At 43.0% G+C, this 26,442-nt stretch overlaps 1 protein-coding gene across 1 annotated transcript; it reads right to left on the reverse strand.

Annotated features, from left to right (window-relative positions):
• Positions 1 to 23,638: 23,638 nt before the first annotated feature.
• Positions 23,639 to 24,544, reverse strand: LOC110875944. The gene has a single exon (XM_022124136.1). The coding sequence runs from the start codon at positions 24,542 to 24,544 to the stop codon at positions 23,639 to 23,641; it is 906 nt and encodes a 301-aa protein (XP_021979828.1).
• Positions 24,545 to 26,442: the final 1,898 nt, after the last annotated feature.

Raw genomic sequence — 26,442 nt, forward strand, 5'->3', positions numbered from 1 at the left:
CTGGTCTCTTGGGTCTTGAAGATTGAGCTTGCTTGTTCTGTTTTGTTTGACTGGCTTGTGCCTTTTCTGAGCTTTTAGATACCTGTTGGTCAGAACTAGCACTAGCACAAGCGTGAGATTTAGATGAATTAGATTTATCTTTGCTTATCACTTCATCAAAACCATTTTGAGAGAATGTTTCAGATTCCGTTTTAATTTTCTCTTCACAAAAATTTTCTTGCAAATTTTCATTTAAAACAGCCTCTTTCTCCTTTTGAAAATCATTATCAGTTTTAATCTCAGAAGATGTTGAGACTTCATCAACGCCTAAATCATCCGAGTTTAATAATGGTTCCTTTTCAACCTTGGTTTCTAATGGGGTCCCACTAGGTTCAACATTAGGGACATCCACTGAGATCGATTCTGAAGAAGAATCAGAACACTGTTGATTTTCTTGAGAAGTAGTTTCAGTGGTTTCACTGAATGCGTCCTGAGGGACCTCACCTGTCACACTAGTATCAGCTGAAGAATTAGAAACATTAGGATCACAATTTTCAGCTACTGAAAAACATTCATCACCACACACATTTTTAAAAGGTTCATCACAAGCATTCACAGTTTTGCCCAAAACATCAGGCCCAAAAGAAGACGAAACATAACTATGAAACGAGTTCAAAAACGCTTGTCCAAACACACAACCAGAATTAGTATTATCAGAAGTAGTTTTAGAAGAATCAGAATCTAAAACTTGTTCATTCCCAAACAAGTCTCCCCATATCACTTCAGGTACTTTATCTGCACATGATGAAGAAACGTTAGGATCAAAAGTACCCTTTGATACAAAACAAGCTGATGGTCTGTTTTTCAGCAGGTTTGACATTTACTGAAGGCTTGTTATTTTTGGGACCATATGTCATTTTGCTTTCATTCAACATCTCCTCCTCAGTCATAGGCAAGTAAGTATAATTGTCATTATACGGAGGAGGAGCCTGATTATAATCCAATCCCAACCCTTTCTTTTTATGGTATGCTAGCTGTTGATCACACAGATTTTTGACTAATTTGCTAGAGGAATCAAACTTTTTAATATTTAGCTCATTAATTTGATATTTATCCCTGATATCCTCCAGTTCTTTAGTCACTACGCATAGTTTTTCTTTAACCATAAAAAGTTGGGTTGTAGCTACACTAACATCATCCTTAAGTTGAATGATGTCCTTTCACTGAGCTTCGATTTTCTCCTTAAAAAGTTTTTTGTTATTAGTTAAGGTGAAATTTTTCCTTTTATTTTCATTGTAATCTTCGATTAGCTCAGCGTTGTTTATTCTATAAGCTTCAACACGTTCTCTACATTCAGGGGTATAGAAAACGAAAATCACCTCTTCTTTCGTGAGACCCTTGACAGGAGCTGAGAGAATCTGAGTCATGAAGGCAAGATTTTCAGCTGAAAGCTCCTCCTCGGGCGCTGACGTCTCATTTGCAGTTACTGGAACTTGATCATCTGTGGCCATGAAGGCGATGTTGCTTGAATTTGCTTGATTTTCTGGAGCTGAGATGTTCAGTCGCTCAATTTCCGAACTCCAATCAAAGGGCGAATCAGGCTGAAACACCAAGGCTTGAGCCAATCCCAAAGGTTGAGGACTTCCACTGTTAGCAGCATCAGCAGACATGCTCGATGTGGTCACAAGAGCTCTTTCTCGATTGGGTGTAGCAGGTACAGCAGGTTGACTGGAGTTTGTTCACCATTGACCTTAGGTTTGGTACAGTTTCTAGCCAAATGACCTTGTTCATGACAGTTGTAGCAACGAAACTCAAATGGCATTTTTGTGGGTCCTGTAAAGGTAAGACCTTGCCATTTGTTTTTCCTGGTTTTCCTCATGAAGTTTTTGGCTCTAAATGCCGCCATAGCCATCTGCCAAGTTATATCCATTTCTTCTACATCTTCGGGATGAATTTGATCCAAGTCATCCATGGAAAACTTAGGAGGACCGAGTTTACCAGTAGCAAAAGCATTCAAGCAGTTTATGACAGAAGCGGCTATTTCAAGGTTTTCCTTTGTCTGTTGCGAGAAGAAAGCAATCATCTCATTTGTAGCAGTGGGAGTTGACGATGCAGCAACAGTAGCAGTAACATTAGCATTAGCAGAAGGTGGTGTAGCAGCAGCAGGAGCGGGAGTTCTAGAGTAGTACAGATTTGGTGAGGTAGGAGCTGCTTTAGCAGAAGCAGAGTTGCTGAACATTTGAAAACCAGCATGAGATACAAAGGCAGTATTGTTGCTTGAATTTGGGGATGTTGCGGTGAATCCTGCAGCCAACATGTTATTCTTGTAATTTGTTTCTCTTTGTTTATCATCTAGCTCACAAGCCTTAATGTGAGAAATCATTTCAGATAAGCTGCATCTTGCTAGATCCTTGGTTTTCTTTATCATTGCGACGTGATGATCCCAGCTTTTTGGTAAAGCATTCAGAAGCTGCCTATTTGTTGAAGCATTGGATGTCTGCATTTCCTCCATCTGCATTTGAGTAACCAACTTAACGAATCTCTGAATTTGATTATCAACAGTCTCTCCATATATATGGTTAAAGTTGTTGAAATTTTGACTCAATAGATTCCTACGGCTTTCTTTCATATCTTCATTTCCTTCATATACATCTATCAATGATTCCCACAATTCCTTAGTAGACTTGCAAGTGCGAAAACCAATGGCAATGTCTGGTCCCAATGCCATGGTCAGGTAAGAAAATGCCATCTCATCTTCCTCAACAATCTTAAAATCTTCTTCAGTATACTTATCAACAGGCTTTTTCACTTTTACACCCTCATCAGTTGGACTGTCCATCATAATTTCTCTTGGGCCTCTTAAAATGCTACGCCAGATTTTTGCATCTTTGACCTTAACATGTTTCTCGAAACGCCACTTCCACTCAGGGAACTCATTTCCATCCAACAACCGGGGAACACGAGTGGTAGTTCCAATGATGGAATCCAGTTCTTGATGTTTAGACATAGCTGCCAAGTCCACAGTTTGATTATTCGAGGTCATGGTTACTTAAGTCCTTAATTAAATTACTGATTAATTAATTAATTAAGTTCAGAAGTCCAAATGTCCAATTTAACGTTGCAAGTGACGTTGCGAGTCGAGACCATAAGTCGAAACGGAAATTGCGAGTTAAATGACAACTCGAGACCACAGCAGTTGCAAGTCGAGACTGGTGTCGAGAACACAGCTTCAATACTCGAGAACACAATCGTTACGAGTCGAGACCAATGTCGAGAACAGAGACTTCAATATTCGAGAACCCAGTCGTTGTGAGTTGAGACCTATGTCGAGAACATGAACTTCAATACTCGAGAACAAAGTTGTTGCGAGTCGAGACCGATGTCGAGAGCAAAACTTCAATACTCGAGAACAAAGCTGTTGCGAGTCGAGACCAATGACTTTCAATCGAGACCTGCAAAACAGATTGATGAGATAACAGCAACCGTGATTCCTGATTTTTAGCAGCTTCCCAAAATTCAAAGATATGATATCTTTGAATCTTTTATCCTCAACAACCTTCCGTAATTTCAGCAAACACCTTAACAACGAATCACAATATAAAATCAGCAACTTTAAACAATATTTGTGAAGAACAGTTGAGTCCGAACACGGTCACAAAAAATTTAAACTCTGTAAAACACTTAGCAAACAGGATTAGTACCGATTAATGTTTTCTTGAATCCAATGATATCAAAACTGAACCAAGACTTGGTTTCTTGGCTCTGATACCAATTGTAAAACCCGATGGGATCTTTCAATGATATCAATAATAACTTGTGTGAGTGCGGAATCCAAACACAAGCGGATTCAAGAAAACAGTTAAGAATATAATTGAGATAATTAAATCAAAACAATCTTGCATTCACCTTAAAGTTGATGACGGATACAAGACACAAGAACCGTGATCTCGAGTGGCCTCCTTAAGCTTCTACTCAACCATTAACCCCTAATCATAACTAAGATTAGCTTATATACTAATTACAATGGACCGAGAACAGTCCAAGGACCACTCGAGAACACCCCAAACCCATTACAATATTCGACCCATTACAAAATAGTTAAAACATTAAAAGATCAACCTTGTACTATTATAATTCTATATGAATAAACCTTCAGGTTCCAACAATAACATAAGTAAACATGCACAAGTAACACATAAGGCACTCACACACGTATAACAATCACCAAAATGAGTAATTCGAGTTGCGAGCGCGATGTTGATTAGATTAGTTCGATTAGCGTTTAATTGTCTTTATCGCATTGTGGTCGTAAGGCGGTTCATAGCGGTAAGTATACATCGATTACTGCGATTCATAACAATTACTCCACATAATACAACTAAAGTGAGAAATAAAATAGACTAACTATAAGTCAAAGAAGTCAAAACAGGAATTGAGCAAGGAGAGACAGATTGCAATTAGCAATCTTTACTTCCTTTGACTTCAATCTTGACTTTGACTTTGACTTCCGAAACACGGGGTGTTACAGCCTCCCCTAGTTGAGGGAATTTCGTCCCGAAATTAGGCTGAAGCCGTAACAAACAACTGCGGGTACTTCGCCTTCATGTCGCTTTCGAGTTCCCAAGTGAACTCTGCGCCTCGTTTGCCTTCCCATCAGACTTTCACAATAGGAATGCGCGAGCGTCTGAGCTGCTTGGTTTAGCGATCCATGATTTCGACAGACTTCTCCACGAAGTGTAGTGTTACGTTTACTTGGAGGTCGTCGAGGGGTACAATTAAATCATGCTCACACAGGCACTTTCGAAGGTTTGACACATGGAAATTCGAGTGGACATTACTAAGTTGCTCCGGTAGTTCGAGTCTGTAGGCGACTTTTCCGATCCTTTCCAGAATCTTAAAAGGTCCAACGTATCGAGGCGCTAGTTTCCCTTTCTTGCCGAATCTGACCACACCCTTCCAAGGTGATACCTTTAGGAGTACATAGTCACCAACGTCAAATTCAAGGGGCTTGCATCGTCTATCGGTGTAACTTTTCTGTCGACTTCGAGCTTTCAACAAGTTGTCTCGAATTTGGAGGACTTTGTCAGTCATTTCTTGCAATAGCTCAGGACTCGTTAGTTGCGAGTGACCGATCTCGTGCCACACGATAGGCGATCGACATCTTCTTCCGTATAAAGCCTCGGATGGTGCCATTTGAATGCTGGAATGATAACTGTTATTATACGAGAATTCGACTAACGGCAGGTAAGTGTCCCAATTACCCCCGAAGTCTATGACACACGAACGGAGCATGTCTTCAAGAGTACGGATTGTTCTTTCAGTCTGACCGTCGGTTTGGGGGTGGAATGCGGTACTCAGATTAAGCGTAGTACCGAGAGCAGCTTGAAACGTTTCCCACAGTCGCGAGGTAAACCGAGGCGTCCCATGATTACAAATGATCTCGTTGGTGTAGATTCGGGCTAATTGTTCTACCATGTAGTCTTCCCGTATTGGCAAAAAGTGAGCAGATTTGGTCAAACGGTCAACAACAACCCAGATGCCGTCGTGACCTGATGACGTGTGAGGAAGCTTTGTTATGAAGTCCATAGCTATACTCTCCCACTTCCACATGGGGATTGGGGGTTGTTCGAGTATGCCAGAGGGCGTTTGATGTTCAGCCTTGACCCTTGCACAAGTCAGGCACTTCCCAACGTAGAGAGCAATATCCCTTTTCATGCCCGGCCAACAGTACTTGTAGCGAAGATCCTGGTACATTTTATTGGCACCGGGATGAATAGAATACCGGGATTTATGGGCTTCGTCCATCAAATTCTGTCGCAAATTGGTCCGCTTAGGGATCCAAATTCGGTCCAGGAAGTGAAATATCCCATTCGACTTATTCACCAGTTGAGCTCCATCGTGATAGATTCGTTCCTTCTTCAGAGTGCGTTCAGTAAAGCAGGCATGCTGGGCTTCGCGGATGAGGGTTTCGAGATCATATTGGGCTTGGGTATCGCGAATGCTGAGCAAAGAGCTCCGTCTGCTGAGAGCATCGGCAACGACATTTGCTTTGCCTGGGTGATAACGAATCTCACAGTCGTAATCGTTGAGAAGTTCTACCCATCGGCGTTGACGCATATTAAGTTCTTTCTGATCAAAGATATGTTGTAGGCTCCTATGATCGGTGAAGATCATACGTTTGGTACCATACAGGTAGTGTTGCCAGATCTTTAACGTAAAAACAACCGCGCCTAGCTCGAGATCATGGGTTGTATAGTTCTTCTCGTGGATTTTGAGTTGTCAAGATGCGTAAGCTATAACCTATAACCTTGTCCCGTTGCATGAGAACAAAACCAAGACCAAGGTTGGAAATATCACAATAGACAATGAAACCATCGTTTCCGTCGGGCAACGTGAGAACAGGAGTATTGCAGAGCATGTGCTTGAGGGTTTGGAAAGCAGACTCTTGTTTATTTCCCCAAACAAAAGGCTTGTCTTTATGCGTAAGAGCGGTAAGCGGCACAGCGATCTTTTTTTTTTTTGGGTAAAGGGTTACCCCGGTGATTCTATATATTCACAAAACAGAAAAACAAGTAGTATGGAGAACCCATACTAGTTCTAACATGGGACAACCCCCCATGAAAGTAAACCAGAAATCAAACCAAACAACTAGCACACAAAACTAAACCCACTAGACAACTCTAGGCAAAACAAACTAAGACATGAATCATAAACAGACTAGCCCGCGTCGTTTAGCATCACGTCCTCATGAATATCCCACAGCTCTAGAAAGCGTCTGACTTTCTCCGTTTTCTTGTACTTCGCCCCCATAAGTTTGTAACGAACTGTTTGAAGAATCAAAGAGATAATAACATCAGGAGGTCTCGTTTGATTTTTAAACAATCTAGCGTTTCGCTCTTGCCAAATGAAATATGCTGAAGCAGCAACTATGAGACGACTAGAATAATTGCAAACCGATTTAGACGCTCCTCTCGCTAAAAGCCAATTCGTTATCTCTGTCCACTTCGGTTCAACCTTGCCCATATTCACCTTATCCCTAACTGAGAGCCAAATCTGAGTCGAGAACTTACATTCGAAAAAAAGATGCTCGAGAGAGTCATTATTTTCGAAACACAATAAACAGCACATCATGTTCATGTTCTTTCTTCTCGATAGATCCCATTGAAGAATTTTATCCTGAGTCAAGAGTTTCCTCCGCATGATAAGCCACATAAGGAAAGCATGTCGAGGGATACACTGAGAAAACCAAACCACATTACCCCACTCTACTTCCGTTTCCCTGTCTCGGATAGAATCCCACACGCACGCAGACGAATGCTCACACAATTTATCCCCAACCTTCCACATATAACGATCTCTATGATTCGGGCTAAGTTGCATGTTGTCAAGCTGAATCAAAACCGGAAACAGATCTCGCCAAGCCATAGGCCACTTCCAATAGCCATCCACCCAGATATCCTTGACCGAATCCTGAAGGGAAAACCCAGCAGCATGAATGATACGAGGAGATATGAAACCGGCTAAATGCCCGCATTCACACCATCGGTCATACCATGCGGATGTCATTCCACCGTCACCTAGTTTTGACCAAATAAAATGTCTAATCATCGGTCGTAACTGAAGAATTTTCCTCCAACTCCAGCAGCACACTGAAGGAATCCTGCATTCCCAAAAGTTAGAATTCCTTAACCTGTTAGAGTATATCCATTGAACCCAAAGAGAATTCCGCTTGGTAATAATGCTCCATATATGAGACACCATAAGAGCTTTATTAACATCTTGAATTCTTCGCAACCCAAGGCCTCCTTCGTATTTCGGCTTACATATAGAATTCCACGAAACCTTAGTTTTCCCTCTTTGAAAGGAAACATCTTGCGACCACAGAAAATTCCTCATTTTTGTTTCTAGCTCCTTGATAACCCTAGCCGGCAGAATTAACACAGAAGCCCAAAAAATATGCATAGAGGACAGGACAGAGAGCATTAGCTGGACTCTACCCGCAAACGACAAAAGGCGATTCTTCCAATTCAAGATACGCTTGTCCAATCTCTCAATTAAAATACTACAGTCTTTGTATAAGAGCCTAGTCGAAATCAATGGGACCCCCAAATATCTGACAGGCAACTCACCTTCAACGAAAGGCATGATTCCAAGAATAGCTCCCTTGACATGCTGCGGGACATTACAAAAGAAGCTAGTACTCTTATGAACATTGGGAATCAAGCCAGACATACGAGAAAATTGAGAGAGAGCGTTCATAATACATGTAACCGATTGCACATCCCCCCTAGCGAACAGAAACAAATCATCCGCAAAGCAAAGGTTGATGATACGTTGACGATGGCAATTATTATGGAACCTGAACGATGAATCAATAGAGGTGGCATGTTGTAACTGACACGTCAATACTTCCATTACCAATGTGAACAAGTAAGGAGAGATAGGATCTCCTTGTCGAAGGCCCCGTTTGCCCTTGAAATAACCATGAACACTACCATTCACACAAATAGAATATGATGGGGTAGTAACACAAAGCATGATCCACTTAATCATCATTTGGTTGAACCCGAAACCCAGCAGAACATCTTCAAGAAAGTTCCAATCCACCGTGTCATAAGCTTTTTGGATGTCAACCTTAAATGCACACCTAGGAGGCCCATAATCTTTATGGTAATTATGCATTAATTCCTGCGTGAGAAGAATATTGTCTGAAATTTTTCTACCAGGAACAAAAGCTGATTGATTAATACTGACAATGTCATTAAGAGCCACCTTCAACCGATCCAACAGAATTTTACTGATGCACTTGTAAATCACATTACAACAAGCTATGGGACGAAAATCTTTTACCGTAGCAGGGGTAGTCATTTTAGGTAAGAGCACAATAAGAGTATGATTAATCTCCTGGAGCAACCGACCTGAAATAAAGAAATCCATAACAACATTTGTAACGTCCGTACCGACAATATCCCACGAGCTCTTGAAGAAAGCCGCTGTATAGCCATCAGGACCCGGAGCTTTGTCATTCCCAATAGTAAAGATGGCCGATTTAACCTCCTCTACAGTGATAGCCCGAACCATGTTATCAGCAACGCTCTGACTTAGACGATTTTGAAACATCTCCGGCGAAAGAACCGAAGAGATATCCCCTTCACTCCCTAAAAACGTTTCGTAATAGTTGACAAACGCTTCAGGAACGGCCTGGCCTTCACAAAACATCCCACTTAGATCCGTAATACCTTCAATGCGAGTTCGGTGGTTTCTAGATTTCAGCGACAAATGAAAAAATTTTGAATTAGCGTCCCCCGCTCGTAACCAAGCCACTTTAGATTTTTGCTTTAGAAATCTTTCCTCATCCAGACACGCTTCTTGGAAAGCATGAGTGACCCTGACTTCTTCACGCCTAGCATTATCATTGAAAGGATCTTTCTCTACAACCCTTTGAATAGCATCTAATTTCCCGCGTAACTCTTCAACCCTTTTATGAAGATTACCCTGCTTAAATAAAAGAGATCTAAGCGGGGACTTTAGAGCCCGAAGCTTTTTGACCAACCTAAATTGGTGCACTCCCGAAATCGCCAGATCCCAATTGTTCTTAACCACATCCCGAAACCCCGGTTTATGAACCAAAAAGTTAGCAAACTTGAAAGAAATAGCCTTTTTCTTTACTGTCTTATTAATTCTAAGAATGCAAGGGCAATGGTCAGATACTCGATAAGGTTGAAACATCGCAACTGCTTCCGGGTAATCACTAACAAATTGAATATTACTCATCGCTCTATCGATCTTCTTTAGTAAACCAACCCCTTTTTTCGGCTTTTGAGTCCACGTGAAGTGGAACCCTATGCTTTTAATATCCGCCACTTGAATATGATTCACACATTCTTGAAACTCCCTCATACTAGCAGAAATACCCGAGGATCCCATCGATTTATCTTCCAAATTCAACGCGGAGTTAAAATCCCCCATTAAAATCCAAGGATTATTGTCTACCAGAATTTTATGTCTAGCCAAGTGGCTCCACAATTCTCTCCTAGTTATATAGAAATTAGAAGCATAGACAATCGAACAAAAGATAACCTTTTTGTCGCTTTTAATCGTCATTTGAACATGTATCACTTGAGACGTTTGAGCTAAGACCATAATATCAAAAACATCCGGATCCCAACCAATAATGATACGAGTTCCTTTGTTACAAATGCCACCATTAGACGTCCACTCCCAATTACGGAAAACTGAATTGCAAACTTTATCAAGTTTACTAATGTCTACATGAGACTCGAGAATCGCACAAAAACTAACCCCATTTTCCTTCACCACCTGACGAACCTCATTTTGCTTTAGAGGGCGGTTCAACCCCCTTATATTCCACGCAGCCAGACTAATCATCAGTAACCATTGGAGAAGGAGTGCTTGCCCCTTTAGTGTTGCTCGTTTTTGAGGATTCACCTACCAGAAATTCATTCGTCTCGTTGTATATTTCTATCACCTCCTCATCATCAGAGTCATCATATCCATCTCCGTTATGTTGTTTGCTACTTTGCCCTTCATCCGCATCAGCCGAATTTAACACATCAAACGGGTTTGAGGATTGAAAATCCGTTGAAACTGATTTAAGTTTCAAATCAGCTTTACGACTATTAGAGATCGGTCTATACTCAAACTTTGGTTTCGGTTTAGGGATGCTTATACCCGTTTTCCTGGCCACTTTCTTGTTATGAACTCCCATATACCCATCATCATCAACTCTAGGAGTAGACTTTGTCTTCGATCTACCTTGATTAGCTTGCGTTGTACCACCTTTCTGAACAGCAAGTTTCGGCTTCTTAGGACAAGACTCATTAGAGTGACCAAAGACACAACATGACGAGCATCTTAAAGGATTCCATTCGTATTCAACGTACATCGTTTCTTTCGTAAAGCCATCTCCATTCAGATTGGGAATAGCCATAGTTATTTTTTCTTTAAGCTCTTTTTCCGCTGTCACCTCAACAAGGGCCCGAGCAAAGCTACTACGACCCCAATTTTCTACACACATAGACGTTGTGTATGAATCAAGCATTTTCGGCTCACCTATGGTAGTCGCAATCATACTAAGGCCGTCTTCCGTATATGCCGCAATCGGAACTTCGTGAACTTTCACCCAAAGTTGAACTTTCTTTACCTCCTTTTTCTCTAACTTTGTATTAGGAGTCCATTCTTGGAGAAAAAATGGTTGCGATCTTATAAGCCACGGGCCAGCAGCAAGAGCATCCAACATCCCTTTCCGGTCTTCGAATTTAAAAAAGAAAAAGCCATTCGCGTTCATCATTGACTTCTGCAATCCAAATTTTTTCCAGTTAATCTTGACAAAGTAATCAACTACAGGGAACGCGATTCGGTCACCCAAAAAGTATCCAAACAAGGTGTTCGCTAGCTTGTCTTGAACTACCCGAACCGATTCCACAGGAAGAACAATGTCACAATCCTCATGTTGCACCGAACAAGCAAGAGACCTGAAATTCACTTGTTGCACCTTCTGATTTTTCACCAAATCCGCGTAGGATGTAGGTTTAGTCGTATCCGCACCCTTGTTACTCATAAAACCCTGATCAGCCGCCATAACATTCCCTCCAGAAGCCGAACCATATTTTCCTGAATTCCTAGGGTTTGCATGGGGATCGGTTTCCGCCGCCATAACACTCCCTCCAGAAGCCGAGCCAGATTTCACTTCCACAGGTTTTGAGATTTCCAACAAACCATCAATCACCGAATGATTGTTGGTAGAGTAAATACCTCGTCTAGGGAACAGATTATTCCCCTCAATGTTCGTCACCCGCAACCCTATACCACGGATAGGTGGTGATTTTTCTTCCGTCCCTGGAGGGATACCATCCTCCATCATACCGTCACTTCTACCCTCCATGCACACGTAACACCTGATCGCGGCACAGCGATCTTTGAGAATCCTTCGATAAATCGTCGGTAATAGCCCGCTAGTCCGAGGAAAGAGCGGACCTCAGACGGGTTCTTAGGGGTAATCCAGCTCTTAACGGCTTCAATCTTCGCGGGATTGACATGAATACCTTGACTATTTACGATGTGACCCAGAAACTGAACCTCCTCTAGCCAGAATTCACACTTGGAGAACTTGGCATAGAGTCAATTCCCCTGGAGTAGTTCGAGAACCAAACGTAGATGTTGCGCGTGTTCGGCCTTCGACTTGGAATAGATCAAGACATCATCGATGAACACGATGACGAAACGGTCGAGATATGGTTTACACACGCGATTCATCAGATCCATGAAAACCGCGGGTGCGTTGGTTAAACCAAAAGGCATAACAACAAACTCATAGTGGCCGTAACGCGTGCGAAAAGCGGTTTTTGGTATATCCTCCTCTTGAATGCATAGCTGGTGATAGCCTGAGCATAGATTGATCTTTGAGAAACACGTAGTGTGACAACTCGAGTTTCTGATTTTCACTTTCGCATTAAATGCGCGTTGACTTTGACTGTTTAGTTGTTTGGATTGTGGACTTGAAATTGTACGCGTTGTGTTTTAATGAAACGTATTGTCGTTTTGCCTATATGTGATTACTTGCTGTGGTGGGAAAATAATATTAGAATTATTAAAACACTTAGTCTAGATCACGAAACATGACATACAGTTCGAAGGATCCGAAGGACCACGAAAGATAACCTTCGATTCGAAGGATCAACGTTCGGTTCGAAGGACCACGAAACATATCCTTCGACCAAGGATTCTATCCTTCGACATCTTTCGGCCCAGTCTTTCTAATGGGCTTGGCCCATTCCTGTGAAACGATTTATTAACGTGAATGCATGTAAGTCGACAGTTAGTTCCAAAAACCCTAGTTCCCTTGTGTGTGTGTGACGGCATAGCAGACCCATTCCCTGTTCGAAGGATTTCATTCCGTAATCCAGATTTCCGGTTAGTGTGTGATGTTGTTTATGATGCTTTGATTTCATGATTAACCAATTGTCTTGCAATATGTTGCTTGTATGTTGTTATGAATCGGATAAGGTAGGTTTAGCAAATATAATTGGATAGAATTGTAATGATTGTTAAGATGTTGTTGTTGATCGGCTAGCAAATCGGCCAAACCTGTTTGATTGATCGGCCGGATTGTTTGTATGATGCTAACCTGTTTAATCGATTATGTATGTGATGCATTCCGAACGGTTCAGTTAGTATGATTGGTTGTCTATACTTGAGGTTTTGATGTTGTTTTAATAGAATCGCATGATAGTGATTTAGGGCCGGTTCGATCGTGTTATTATTGTTCATGTGGTTAAATTAGGGTTCATGAGATTTAATATGAAACTCCCTGTTTGATCGATTCTGAAGTAACTGAATACTTGAATTTGTGTTAATTGATAATCGGATAAACTTGGAAACTTGGTGTAAACGTAACTGTTATTTGTCGAAAGATACATGTCCTTCGAAACATAGTAGTGTTGACCGAAGAATAGCTTTGACCGAAAGATAGTGTGTTGACCGAAACATAATCTGTGTGTCGAAGGATAACTATGTCGAAACATAGGTGATGTGTCGAAAGATAACCATGAATCGTAAGATGATAACTGTGTATCGAAAGACGTGTCGAAACATAATTGTGATAGTTGTGATAATTGTTAGACCGAAGGATGAGCAATGTATCGAAGGATGGGTAATGTGAATCGAATGATAGTTGATGATTTAATGTGAATTAATACGTGTTGTGCCGATATGCAAACTGACTGTTATGTGAACATTAAATTGCATGCGTATCATTGCGAACATGAACTGATTTGTTATACGTGCATACAATAGGACGTGATTAATTACTTGTGAGTGCATAATCTAGCATACCGAGCAAACCAAGGTGAGTTCACACTCTTACCAAGGCATGGGATTCCCGGGGTGTTGGGAATGGGATTGAAAGGATAAGTTTGAATAGATATGCTACTGACACTATGACTGGACTACCACATTACTATCCTCGGATGTGAAGGATACTTATACTGATCGCTATCCTCGGATGTGAAGGATACCTATACTGATCACTATCCTCGGTTGTGAAGGATACATACACTGATCACTATCCTCGGATGTGCAGGATACTTTACTTATATTGATCACTATCCTCGGTTGTGAAGGATACCTATAGTTACGAGTAGTCTAGTGGTTATACAACGTGGAACACCACCACCAATAGAACATACAATCGGCCCAGTAGAGCCACCTGTTACAAACGAACTTACTATTACGCATTTACTTTCTGTGAACTCGCTCAACTAGTTTGTTGATCATTCTGTTACATGCCTTGCAGATCGTTAGGTACTTGGAGCTTGCACTGGAGAAGCGGGTCGTTGTGGACAAGGATCGTGGCTTTTCTGTTGAACTATTATGACACTTAAAATTGTTAACTACTACTGGATTATTTACTATGCTTCCGCTACATTTTGAAACTATGGTTTTGTTTGAACACCTTTCGTGTTGAATGGATGGTTTACTTTTATTTTACTTGATATTAATTGCATGTTCAATATGATTGGTGGCTTGATCCTGGTCAGTCACGCTCCCAAGCGGTGATACTCCGCAGGTGGATTTTGGGGGTGTGACAGATTGGTATCAGAGCCATTGGTTATAGAGAACTTGGTTTTAATATGAAAAAACGTTTTTATTAAAACCAGACTATAACCAGAACAGTGCTCTCAACGATCCACAACGACGCTTCGCTCCACGTGCAAGACTCAACTTCCTAGGTAACAAGGTTTATGTTTATTGCCTACATGCTAGAATTTGCATAGAACTTTGCTCGTAGTATGCTTACATTACCTTGCTCACAACTTGTCATTGCATGAGAATACTTATGTGCTTACACTCTTCTGTCATCGCACTATTCGCGAACCTTTCTCACTTATGTTGCCTTTGATGTGAAGATCAATGGTCGCACGAATTAACATGACTCAAGCCCAGCTAGAGGCTCTCATTGCTGCGGCAGTTGCAGCCGCCCAAGCAGGTAGTATACCCTGCAGTATAGACACTAGGATCTTTAGATCCTACATTAATTCTCGTACTTAACTTTGCCCTATTCGTACACAATAGGTCAACCCGCTCAGCAACAACCTGGGTGCACCTTCAAGAATTTCATGGAATGTCGTCCTAGCTCGTTCAGTGGCACGGAGGGAGCAGTTGGACTCCTCCACTGGTTTGAAAAGCTCGAGTCGGTTTTCGAAATGTGTGAATGCCCTGAGGCTCGCAGGGTGAAGTTCGCCACTGGCACACTTGAAGGGATTGCGCTCACTTGGTGGAACGCACAAGTGCAGATCTTAGGGTTGGCAGCTGCTAACGCCACACCCTGGAATGATTTCAAAGAACTGATCAAGAGGGAATACTGCACTAGAGAAGACATTCACAAGTTGGAGGACGAGTTGTATAACTTGAAAATGGTTGGTTCGGAAATCGAAGCTTACACCAAGAGATCGAATGAGTTGGCTGTGTTATGTCCAACCATGGTGGACCCTCCATACAAGCGTATTGAGTTGTATCTCAAAGGTTTGGCACCAGAAATACAGAGCCACGTTACCTCGGCTAACCTCAACAACATCCAGGAAATCCAGCGTCTCGCTCATCGCATCACCGATCAGGCAGTGGATCAGAACAAACTGCCAAAGCGTATCAGTGCTACTGCTACCGCTACTGCTTCTACTACACTTGCTACTCCCAGTGAAAGTAAGAGAAAATGGGATGGGGATTCTAGCAAGGGGTCAGCTTCAGTACAGTCACAAGCTCAGCAACGAAAGACAGACAGTTACCAGAGTCCCAGTCAGCACTCCTCAGGCAGCCACAGACAGGGAGGGTATCGAGGAAACCTTCCAAAGTGTAACACCTGCAACAAACATCACAGTGGCCAGTGTAATAAGGTTCGTTGTCAAAGATGCCTCAAGATGGGTCATGAGGCCAAAGATTGTAGAAGCGCTCGACCTGCAAACCAGAATCAGCAGCAACCTCAAGCACAGCAGAATCAGCAGCAGGGTAACAAAGGGTGTTTTCATTGCGGTGCAGAGGGTCACTTCAAAAGGCATTGCCCTCAGTTGAACAGGAATCAGAACAACAACAATCACAACAATCAGGGCAACGGGAACAATAACAACAATAACGGGGGAAACAACAACAACAACGGCAATGAAGCTCGTGGTCGTGCTTTTGTGTTGGGACGAGGAGATGCAGTGAATGATCCCAATGTGGTTATGGGTAAGTTTCTTCTCGACGATATTTATGTTACTGTCTTATTTGATTCGGGTGCTGATACAAGCTATATGTCATTGAAAATGAGTAAATTATTAAAACGTACACCAACACCCCTAGACACCAAACACGTCGTAGAACTAGCCAATGGTAAAAGTGTAGAAGCCGCACAGGTAGTCAAGGGTTGTAGTATTGTTCTAGCGGGTCAGACTTTCTCGATTGATCTCATACCCATAGTTTTGGGTAGTTTCGACGTCGTCATCGGTATGGATTGGCTATCCCAACATCATGCGGAGATCTTATGCAAAGAAAAAGTTATTCGTATTCCTCGCCCCAGTCAAGAACCTCTCGAAGTACAAGGTGACAAGAGTGGTGCTGTGGTTGGCATCATCTCTTTCTTAAAGGCGCAGAAATGTTTACGAAAGGGACATACTGCCATTCTGGCACTTGTCACTGACGCATCAGCAAAGGAAAAGAAGCTGGAGGATATACCAGTTGTGCGTGATTTTCCTCAAGTGTTTCCTGAAGACTTACCTGGTTTACCTCCTCATCGTCAAGTCGAGTTTCAGATTGAGTTAGCTCCTGGAGCAGCACCAATAGCCCGCGCACCGTATCGTTTAGCTCCAACCGAACTGGAAGAACTGTCAAAGCAGCTACAAGAGCTCTTGGAAAAGGGCTTTATTCGTCCAAGCTCTTCGCCTTGGGGAGCTCCAGTGTTATTTGTGAAAAAGAAGGATGGCACTTTCAGAATGTGCATCGATTATCGCGAGCTGAACAAGGTCACAGTGAAGAACCGTTATCCTCTTCCGCGCATAGATGACCTATTCGACCAGTTGCAAGGGTTGTGTTACTATTCCAAGATTGATTTAAGGTCAGGGTATCATCAGCTGAGAGTCCGGGATGAGGACGTCTCCAAAACCGCTTTCAGAACTCGCTACGGTCATTACGAGTTTCTTGTCATGCCGTTCGGGCTTACGAACGCACCTGCAGTATTTATGGATCTTATGAACAGGGTGTGCAAACCCTATCTCGACAAGTTCGTCATTGTTTTCATCGACGACATTCTGATCTACTCCAAGAGTCAGGCGGAGCACGAGCAGCACTTACGTCTTATCTTGGAACTTCTTCGAAAAGAGCAACTGTACGCAAAGTTTTCAAAATGCGACTTCTGGCTTCGTGAAGTCCACTTCTTAGGCCATGTGGTGAACAAGGATGGGATTCATGTCGATCCATCCAAGGTTGATTCGATCAGAAACTGGCCAGCACCACGTACACCGATAGAAATACGCCAATTCTTGGGTTTGGCGGGTTACTACAGGCGATTTATTAAAGACTTCTCCAAGATCGCGCAACCACTTACTATGCTAACACAGAAAGGTGTCGTTTACAGATGGGGTAATACGCAAGAGACCGCTTTTCAGTACTTAAAGGATAGGCTCTGCAGCGCACCTATTCTCTCATTGCCAGAGGGCACGGATGACTTCGTGGTTTATTGTGACGCATCGATACAAGGGCTTGGTTGTGTATTGATGCAGCGGGATAAAGTTATTGCCTACGCTTCGCGGCAACTCAAGGTTCATGAACGGAACTACACGACACACGATTTAGAGCTGGGAGCTGTTGTTTTCGCGCTTAAGATATGGCGACACTACCTGTACGGTACCAGGTGCACGATTTACACCGATCACAGGAGTCTCGAGCATATTCTTAAGCAAAAGGATTTGAATATGCGACAACGAAGATGGGTTGAACTTCTGAACGACTATGAATGCGCCATCAAGTATCATCCAGGCAAGGCCAATGTTGTGGCTGATGCCCTCAGTCGGAAAGACACTCTACCGAAGCGCGTGCGAGCGCTACAGCTTACCATTCAGTCCAGTCTTCCGGCACAAATACGAGCTGCTCAGATTGAAGCACTAAAACCCGAAAACGTCAAGGCTGAAGCCTTACGTGGTTCAAGGCAACAGATGGAACAAAAGGAAGACGGCGCTTACTATGTAACGGGGCGTATTTGGGTCCCACTTTATGGCGGTCTACGCGAACTTGTGATGGATGAAGCGCACAAGTCTCGCTACTCGGTACATCCAGGGGCAGATAAAATGTACCACGATATCAAAACAACATACTGGTGGCCAAGTATGAAAGCCCACATCGCTACCTATGTTGGCAAGTGTTTGACCTGTGCGAGAGTCAAGGTCGAATATCAGAAACCAGCTGGTCTACTTCAGCAGCCTAAGATACCACAATGGAAATGGGAAGAAATTTCCATGGATTTCGTTACGGGCTTACCTAGATCCCAGCGTGGGAATGACACTATTTGGGTGATCGTTGATCGACTCACAAAGTCTGCTCACTTCTTGGCTATCAAAGAAACGGATAAGTTTTCTACCCTAGCAGACATCTACTTGAGAGAAGTTGTTTCGAGGCACGGAGTGCCCACCTCTATTATTTCGGATCGCGATGCACGATTCACGTCAGAGCTTTGGCAAGCGATGCACAAATCCTTCGGCTCACGATTAGACATGAGCACAGCATATCATCCTCAGACGGATGGGCAGTCCGAGCGAACTATCCAAACTTTAGAAGACATGCTTCGAGCGTGTGTTATCGATTTCGGCAACGGCTGGGAAAAGCACCTCCCTTTAGTGGAGTTTTCATACAATAACAGTTACCATACCAGCATTCAAGCCGCTCCATTCGAGGCATTGTACGGACGTAAATGCCGGTCACCTCTCTGTTGGGCAGAGGTGGGGGATAGTCAGATTACGGGTCCAGATATTGTAGTGGACGCCACAGAAAAGATTGCACAGATACGACAACGCATGGCGGCAGCACGCGACCGTCAGAAAGCCTACGCGGATAAGCGTAGAAAGCCATTGGAATTTGAGGTCGGGGACCGGGTTTTATTGAAAGTTTCACCCTGGAAGGGTGTGGTTCGATTTGGCAAACGAGGCAAACTGAATCCGCGGTACGTCGGACCATTCGAAATCTTAGAAAAGATTGGCAAAGTAGCCTACAGATTAAACCTACCAGCTGAACTCGGTGCAGTTCACAATGTATTTCACGTGTCGAATCTGAAGAAATGCCTATCAGATGAGACCCTTATAGTTCCTTTTAAGGAACTCACTATCGACGAGCGGTTGCAGTTCGTCGAGGAACCAGTTGAAATCACGGACCGGGATGTTAAGGTCCTCAAACACAAGAGAATCCCTCTTGTTCGAGTTCGTTGGAACTCCCAGCGTGGCCCAGAGTATACCTGGGAACGCGAAGACCAGATGAAAGAAAAGTACCCCCAGCTATTCGAAACCAATGCATCCACTTCTGAGGCTGAAGCTGCTACTACTGAATTTCGGGACGAAATTCCAAATCAACGGGGGGATGATGTGACACCCCAGGAAAACCAGTGAACGATGTAACTTACCCAGCTTCCTCAGTAAGTGCGTACCAAATTTCGGGACGAAATTTCTTTTAAGTTGGGGATAATGTGACAACTCGAGTTTCTGATTTTCACTTTCGCATTAAATGCGCGTTGACTTTGACTGTTTAGTTGTTTGGATTGTGGACTTGAAATTGTACGCGTTGTGTTTTAATGAAACGTATTGTCGTTTTGCCTATATGTGATTACTTGCTGTGGTGGGAAAATAATATTAGAATTATTAAAACACTTAGTCTAGATCACGAAACATGACATACAGTTCGAAGGATCCGAAGGACCACGAAAGATAACCTTCGATTCGAAGGATCAACGTTCGGTTCGAAGGACCACGAAACATATCCTTCGACCAAGGATTCTATCCTTCGATATCTTTCGGCCCAGTCTTTCTAATGGGCTTGGCCCATTCCTGTGAAACGATTTATTAACGTGAATGCATGTAAGTCGACAGTTAGTTCCAAAAACCCTAGTTCCCTTGTGTGTGTGTGACGGCATAGCAGACCCATTCCCTGTTCGAAGGATTTCATTCCGTAATCCAGATTTCCGGTTAGTGTGTGATGTTGTTTATGATGCTTTGATTTCATGATTAACCAATTGTCTTGCAATATGTTGCTTGTATGTTGTTATGAATCGGATAAGGTAGGTTTAGCAAATATAATTGGATAGAATTGTAATGATTGTTAAGATGTTGTTGTTGATCGGCTAGCAAATCGGCCAAACCTGTTTGATTGATCGGCCGGATTGTTTGTATGATGCTAACCTGTTTAATCGATTATGTATGTGATGCATTCCGAACGGTTCAGTTAGTATGATTGGTTGTCTATACTTGAGGTTTTGATGTTGTTTTAATAGAATCGCATGATAGTGATTTAGGGCCGGTTCGATCGTGTTATTATTGTTCATGTGGTTAAATTAGGGTTCATGAGATTTAATATGAAACTCCCTGTTTGATCGATTCTGAAGTAACTGAATACTTGAATTTGTGTTAATTGATAATCGGATAAACTTGGAAACTTGGTGTAAACGTAACTGTTATTTGTCGAAAGATACATGTCCTTCGAAACATAGTAGTGTTGACCGAAGAATAGCTTTGACCGAAAGATAGTGTGTTGACCGAAACATAATCTGTGTGTCGAAGGATAACTATGTCGAAACATAGCTGATGTGTCGAAAGATAACCATGAATCGTAAGATGATAACTGTGTATCGAAAGACGTGTCGAAACATAATTGTGATAGTTGTGATAATTGTTAGACCGAAGGATGAGCAATGTATCGAAGGATGAGCAATGTATCGAAGGATGGGTAATGTGAATCGAATGATAGTTGATGATTTAATGTGAATTAATACGTGTTGTGCCGATATGCAAACTGACTGTTATGTGAACATTAAATTGCATGCGTATCATTGCGAACATGAACTGATTTGTTATACGTGCATACAATAGGACGTGATTAATTACTTGTGAGTGCATAATCTAGCATACCGAGCAAACCAAGGTGAGTTCACACTCTTACCAAGGCATGGGATTCCCGGGGTGTTGGGAATGGGATTGAAAGGATAAGTTTGAATAGATATGCTACTGACACTATGACTGGACTACCACATTACTATCCTCGGATGTGAAGGATACTTATACTGATCGCTATCCTCGGATGTGAAGGATACCTATACTGATCACTATCCTCGGTTGTGAAGGATACATACACTGATCACTATCCTCGGATGTGCAGGATACTTTACTTATATTGATCACTATCCTCGGTTGTGAAGGATACCTATAGTTACGAGTAGTCTAGTGGTTATACAACGTGGAACACCACCACCAATAGAACATACAATCGGCCCAGTAGAGCCACCTGTTACAAACGAACTTACTATTACGCATTTACTTTCTGTGAACTCGCTCAACTAGTTTGTTGATCATTCTGTTACATGCCTTGCAGATCGTTAGGTACTTGGAGCTTGCACTGGAGAAGCGGGTCGTTGTGGACAAGGATCGTGGCTTTTCTGTTGAACTATTATGACACTTAAAATTGTTAACTACTACTGGATTATTTACTATGCTTCCGCTACATTTTGAAACTATGGTTTTGTTTGAACACCTTTCGTGTTGAATGGATGGTTTACTTTTATTTTACTTGATATTAATTGCATGTTCAATATGATTGGTGGCTTGATCCTGGTCAGTCACGCTCCCAAGCGGTGATACTCCGCAGGTGGATTTTGGGGTGTGACACGTAGCACCTTGTAGCTGATCAAGCAAATCGTCGATGCGAGGCAGGGGATAGCGGTTCTTGATGGTCAGCTTATTCAATTCCTGGTAGTCGATGCACATCCTGAATGACCCATCCTTCTTTTTAACGAAAAAGACTGGCGCGCCCCAAGGAGAGGTGCTCGGGCGAATGAAGCCTTTCTCAAGTAATTCCTGAAGCTGACTCGAGAGTTCACGCATTTCGGACGGTGCGAGTCGGTAAGGGGCTTTGGCAACAGGTTGGCTCCAGGAATGAGGTCGATACGAAAGTCGATATCACGACTTGGCGGTAGTCCAGGAAGATCATCAGGGAACACCTGAGGAAATTCGCGGACCACGGGGACGTCTTTTACTTCTGTCTTCCTTTTCTTTTCCTTCTTCGCTACTACTATGTTAGCCAAGAAAGCTCTGTATTCCTTGCGGAGATACTTGCTAGCTTGGACACAGGACATGAGTTTGAGGCCTTTCGAAGCAGTTTCGCCATAGACACACAATAAATCACCATTCGTGAGCGAGAATCGAATCATCTTATCGAAGCACACAACTTCGGCATGGTATTCGCGAAGAAAGTCCATACCTACTATGATGTCAAAACTTCTGAGTTGCATTGGGACAAGGTCGATTGGGAAAATGTTATTGTTGAGCTCAAGAGTACAATCACGGAGAATAGAATTAATGGCGACAGTTCTTCCGGTAGCAACTTCAACATCGAACGTCGAGGGGAGATGGGAGCGCTTACGACTAAGGAGCTTCTCGAATTCAAACGACACAAAGCAATTATCGGCTCCAGTATCAAACAAACATGATGTATAAATACCATTCACAAGGAACGTACCATTGACTACATTTTTGTCAGCCTGGGTTTGGCGCATATTGATGTTGAACGTCATGGCGCGTGCGACTTGTTGCTGGTGCTGCGGTTGTTGCTGCTGGTGAGGCTGCTGCTGCTGAGGCTCTTGTTTCACAACCCTGTTCGGGCACATGTTCGCAAAGTGGTTGGGATCACCACATGCGAAGCAGACTCGGGCATTGATCGCGGGTGTCTGAGCCGCGTGATGGCCTTGTGGGGCTGGGAGTAGAGCTTGATGAGCAGTGGCCGGAGCTGCGGTGTTGCGGGGACCAGTACGGCAATTAACAGTGAAGTAGCCGTACATATTGCAGTGGGTGCAGAAACGACAGGCAAGATCCACCGGATTATGATAGGAACATGTTGGGCAAGCCGGGTGTGGGCCTATGTATGCACGCTTTGCAGGCGCTGCATAAGTAACTGGAGCTGGGCGGTGGTGAGGCTGCTGTTGAGCCGGTACGGCTTGAAGTGGAGCAGCAGTGCTGGTGACAGCACAGTTCTTGTTGCTGGAGCTGCTGTTGTTATTCCTCTTCTTTCGGCGTGAGGACTTTGACGGTTGAGCGGTGGCGGTTTCAGCGGTTGGTGCGGTGCTAGCTTGATGCAGAGACTTGGAAGCTTTTTTATGGGTAAAGGGTTACCCCGGTGAATCTATTAAAACAACCGCAAAAAAGAACAAGTAGTGAGGATGTGTTCCACACTAGTTCATATACAGGACATGCCCCATATATGTAAAACCAAAAAACCCAAGAAAAACTATGACACCCCATAACCTAGCCTACTATACATCAGTAGACGAAACAAGGCAAAACAAAAATAAAGTCCTCATCCGCCATCATCAAAAATGAAATTGCCAGAAACCGGCAACCCCTTCACAAGAACCAAGAAAGACCTATCCATTGGGGAATTTTGTGGAAGAGGTGCTAGCCTTTGCTCTCGAAGATGACGAATGTATACCCGAAGTCATAAATTCACTCGTTTCATTATAGACTTCAACAACCTCCTCCTCATCCGAATCCTGCTTGTCACTTCTAGGCTGCGCAGCTTGCTTCTCCACTCGACCCACAGTACTACCTCCCTGATTACCATCATCGTCCTTAAGAATGTCAAACGGGTTTGATGTTGAAACCTGGTTAATCACCGGACTCCTCAAGGACGATTTTGGTTTAGGTTTGACAACTGGTCTGTACACTACCTTCGGCTTCTGATTTTTCATATGGAGGCCTTGATTATTAACTTTCTTTTTCTTATTACCCACATCCTGAAAATCATCATTCTTTTTTCCAGAATCCCCACTTGAAGTAATCTGAGGGTTCTTTGGGCATGAGCAATCGTCATGACCAAACACACAGCAAGAGGAGCACCTTAGAGGCTCCCAATCATACTCAATTTTGACTTCTACCTTTGAATAACCATTACCATCCAAGGATGGAATTGCAACAGTAACACTCTTCTTTAACTCAGCCTCAGCCTGAACCTCAATAAGTGCTCTAGCATAGCTGCTTCTTCCCCAAGACTCAACACACATCGTGGCTGTATACGAATCCAACATCTTAGGATTTCCAATCTTAGAAGCAATCAAGCTAAGACCATCCTCGGTAAATGCCGCTACCGGCACGTCATGCATCTTAACCCAAACTGGAACTGCTTTAATATCCTCTTTTTTCATCTTTGAAGTAGCCGACCATTCCCTCAAGATTATCGGTACAGTTCTGATCAACCAAGGTCCATCCTCTAACATTCGATTCATCCCTTCCTTAGTATTAAACTTGATGAAAAAGAAACCGTTTGCATTCATCATTAGCCGTGACAGACCATATTTAACCCAGTTATTTTTAGCAAAATAATCGACCACAGGAAAGCCAACCGTTTGCCCAGAAAATATCCATACAAAGTGTTAGCATACCTATCATTGACTTGTTGAACCGACGTCACTGGAATTACAACATCAGCACCCTCGACTGTTTCGGTAGATTCCATCGCCCTGAAATTCACCTTAGCATTCTCCTTGGCATTCTTAACAATGTTAGCGAATGATGTAGGATTTGCAGCCCCCATATTGCGTGAATTCCCTTGTGCATCCGACCCATTCATTCCATCCAGACCTGCTAAAGGCGAATATCCCATATTGGTGTAATCCCAAAATTGTTCCGGTCGCACAACAGGCGGTTTCGTAACCCTCCCCGGATCAGCCGACAACTTCATACCATCCACCCCTGTTGTTGATGAACCAAGATTATCCAATTGAGCCGGTAAGGTGACCTTTGTGAGTTCATCAATGATGTTTATACCCCGTTTTGGCTGCACATTGTTCCCATTAACATCCAAAATTCTATCGGCAATCTGTTTAAACGTAAGTGTCGGCTTACCACTCGTATTCAATCGATCATCCATAACAAGATTGACACCTCTCTATAACCCTACGGCAGTATTGAAACAAGCAACAAGAAACCCAATCGAAAAACAAATCACCAAACAACCTGTCGAACCAAGAACAGCGAAGAAAACTGGCCGAAACCCTAAACTAGCAAAGAAATCCTAACCCATAATTCGATTAAATCTGATAACTTACTTGGGAGATCAGAACGATAACCAAAGAAAGAACAACAAGTTATGCGAATATGGAGTTGGGCGGCGATTGCAATAAACCGAAACCCTAGAAGAAAATCGCACCAAATCTTGAACCGATTCCGTAGTAGACTATGAATCTTCTAACGAATTAATCAGCAACAGATTGCACGAAGAGAAACTAGGGTTATGGATGAAGGAACCAAATCGCCATTTGCTAGAGAGAGAATTAGGGTTAATGAATGTTATAATCTGCACATTTCTTGGCTATCAAGGAAACAGACAAGACTTGGAAGCTTTATCCCAAAAACCAGCTTTTACCCGCTTGTCGTTGATTTTGCGGCAAGTAGGTAAGTTTCTTCGATCGTTGCTGTCTTTGCGGCATGCACAAAATCAGCAACACAGTCGGGTAGAGCTCGGATGTACTTCTTGATAGCCATGTCAGACGTCTTCACTTGATCGGGACAGATGATGCTGAGCTGCTTAAAGCGAGCAGTCAGGGCAGCGTTGTCTCCATCCTTCTGCTTAATATTCCAGAACTCGTCATCCAGCTTTTGGCGTTCATGAGGAGGGTAGAATTCGTCCATCATGATGGCTTTCAACTCTTCCCAGATCAGCTCATAAGCTGCATCATTCCTGCGTTTGTTTCTCTCGGCCATCCACCAGTCTAATGCGCGGGACTGGAAGACGCCGGTAGCGTTTAGGGTACGAAGATTTTCAGGACAACCGCTCTGGCACAGAGTGACTTCGACGGAATCGAACCATTGAAACATAGCCGTTGGGCCCCCTTCTCCAGTGAATTCCTTTGGACCGCAAGCCTTGAACTGCTTGAAGCTGAAAGCAGTCTTGGTAGCAACTTTAGGAGCTTCGGTTCTAGACTCCTCAGACGATTTGCTAACGTTCTCGTAGATTTAACTCACGATCTGGGGCACAACCTTGGCCACTTGTTTAGCGAGGATGGCAGCAAGGCGTTTGTCCCTCTGTTCTTGGCGAGTGAGTCGTGGGTGTCGAGGTCCAGATGATGGTTCAGTTGACATTGTCTGCAACAGACATTGTAATAGGTCTCAGACACGTCATTATTCGAATCTCACCTCACGCGTTCAATACTTACTAAAACTCAGGAGCACA

This window comes from Helianthus annuus, chromosome 9 (genome assembly GCF_002127325.2).
Source record: "Helianthus annuus cultivar XRQ/B chromosome 9, HanXRQr2.0-SUNRISE, whole genome shotgun sequence".
Classification (NCBI taxonomy): Eukaryota; Viridiplantae; Streptophyta; class Magnoliopsida; order Asterales; family Asteraceae; genus Helianthus; species Helianthus annuus.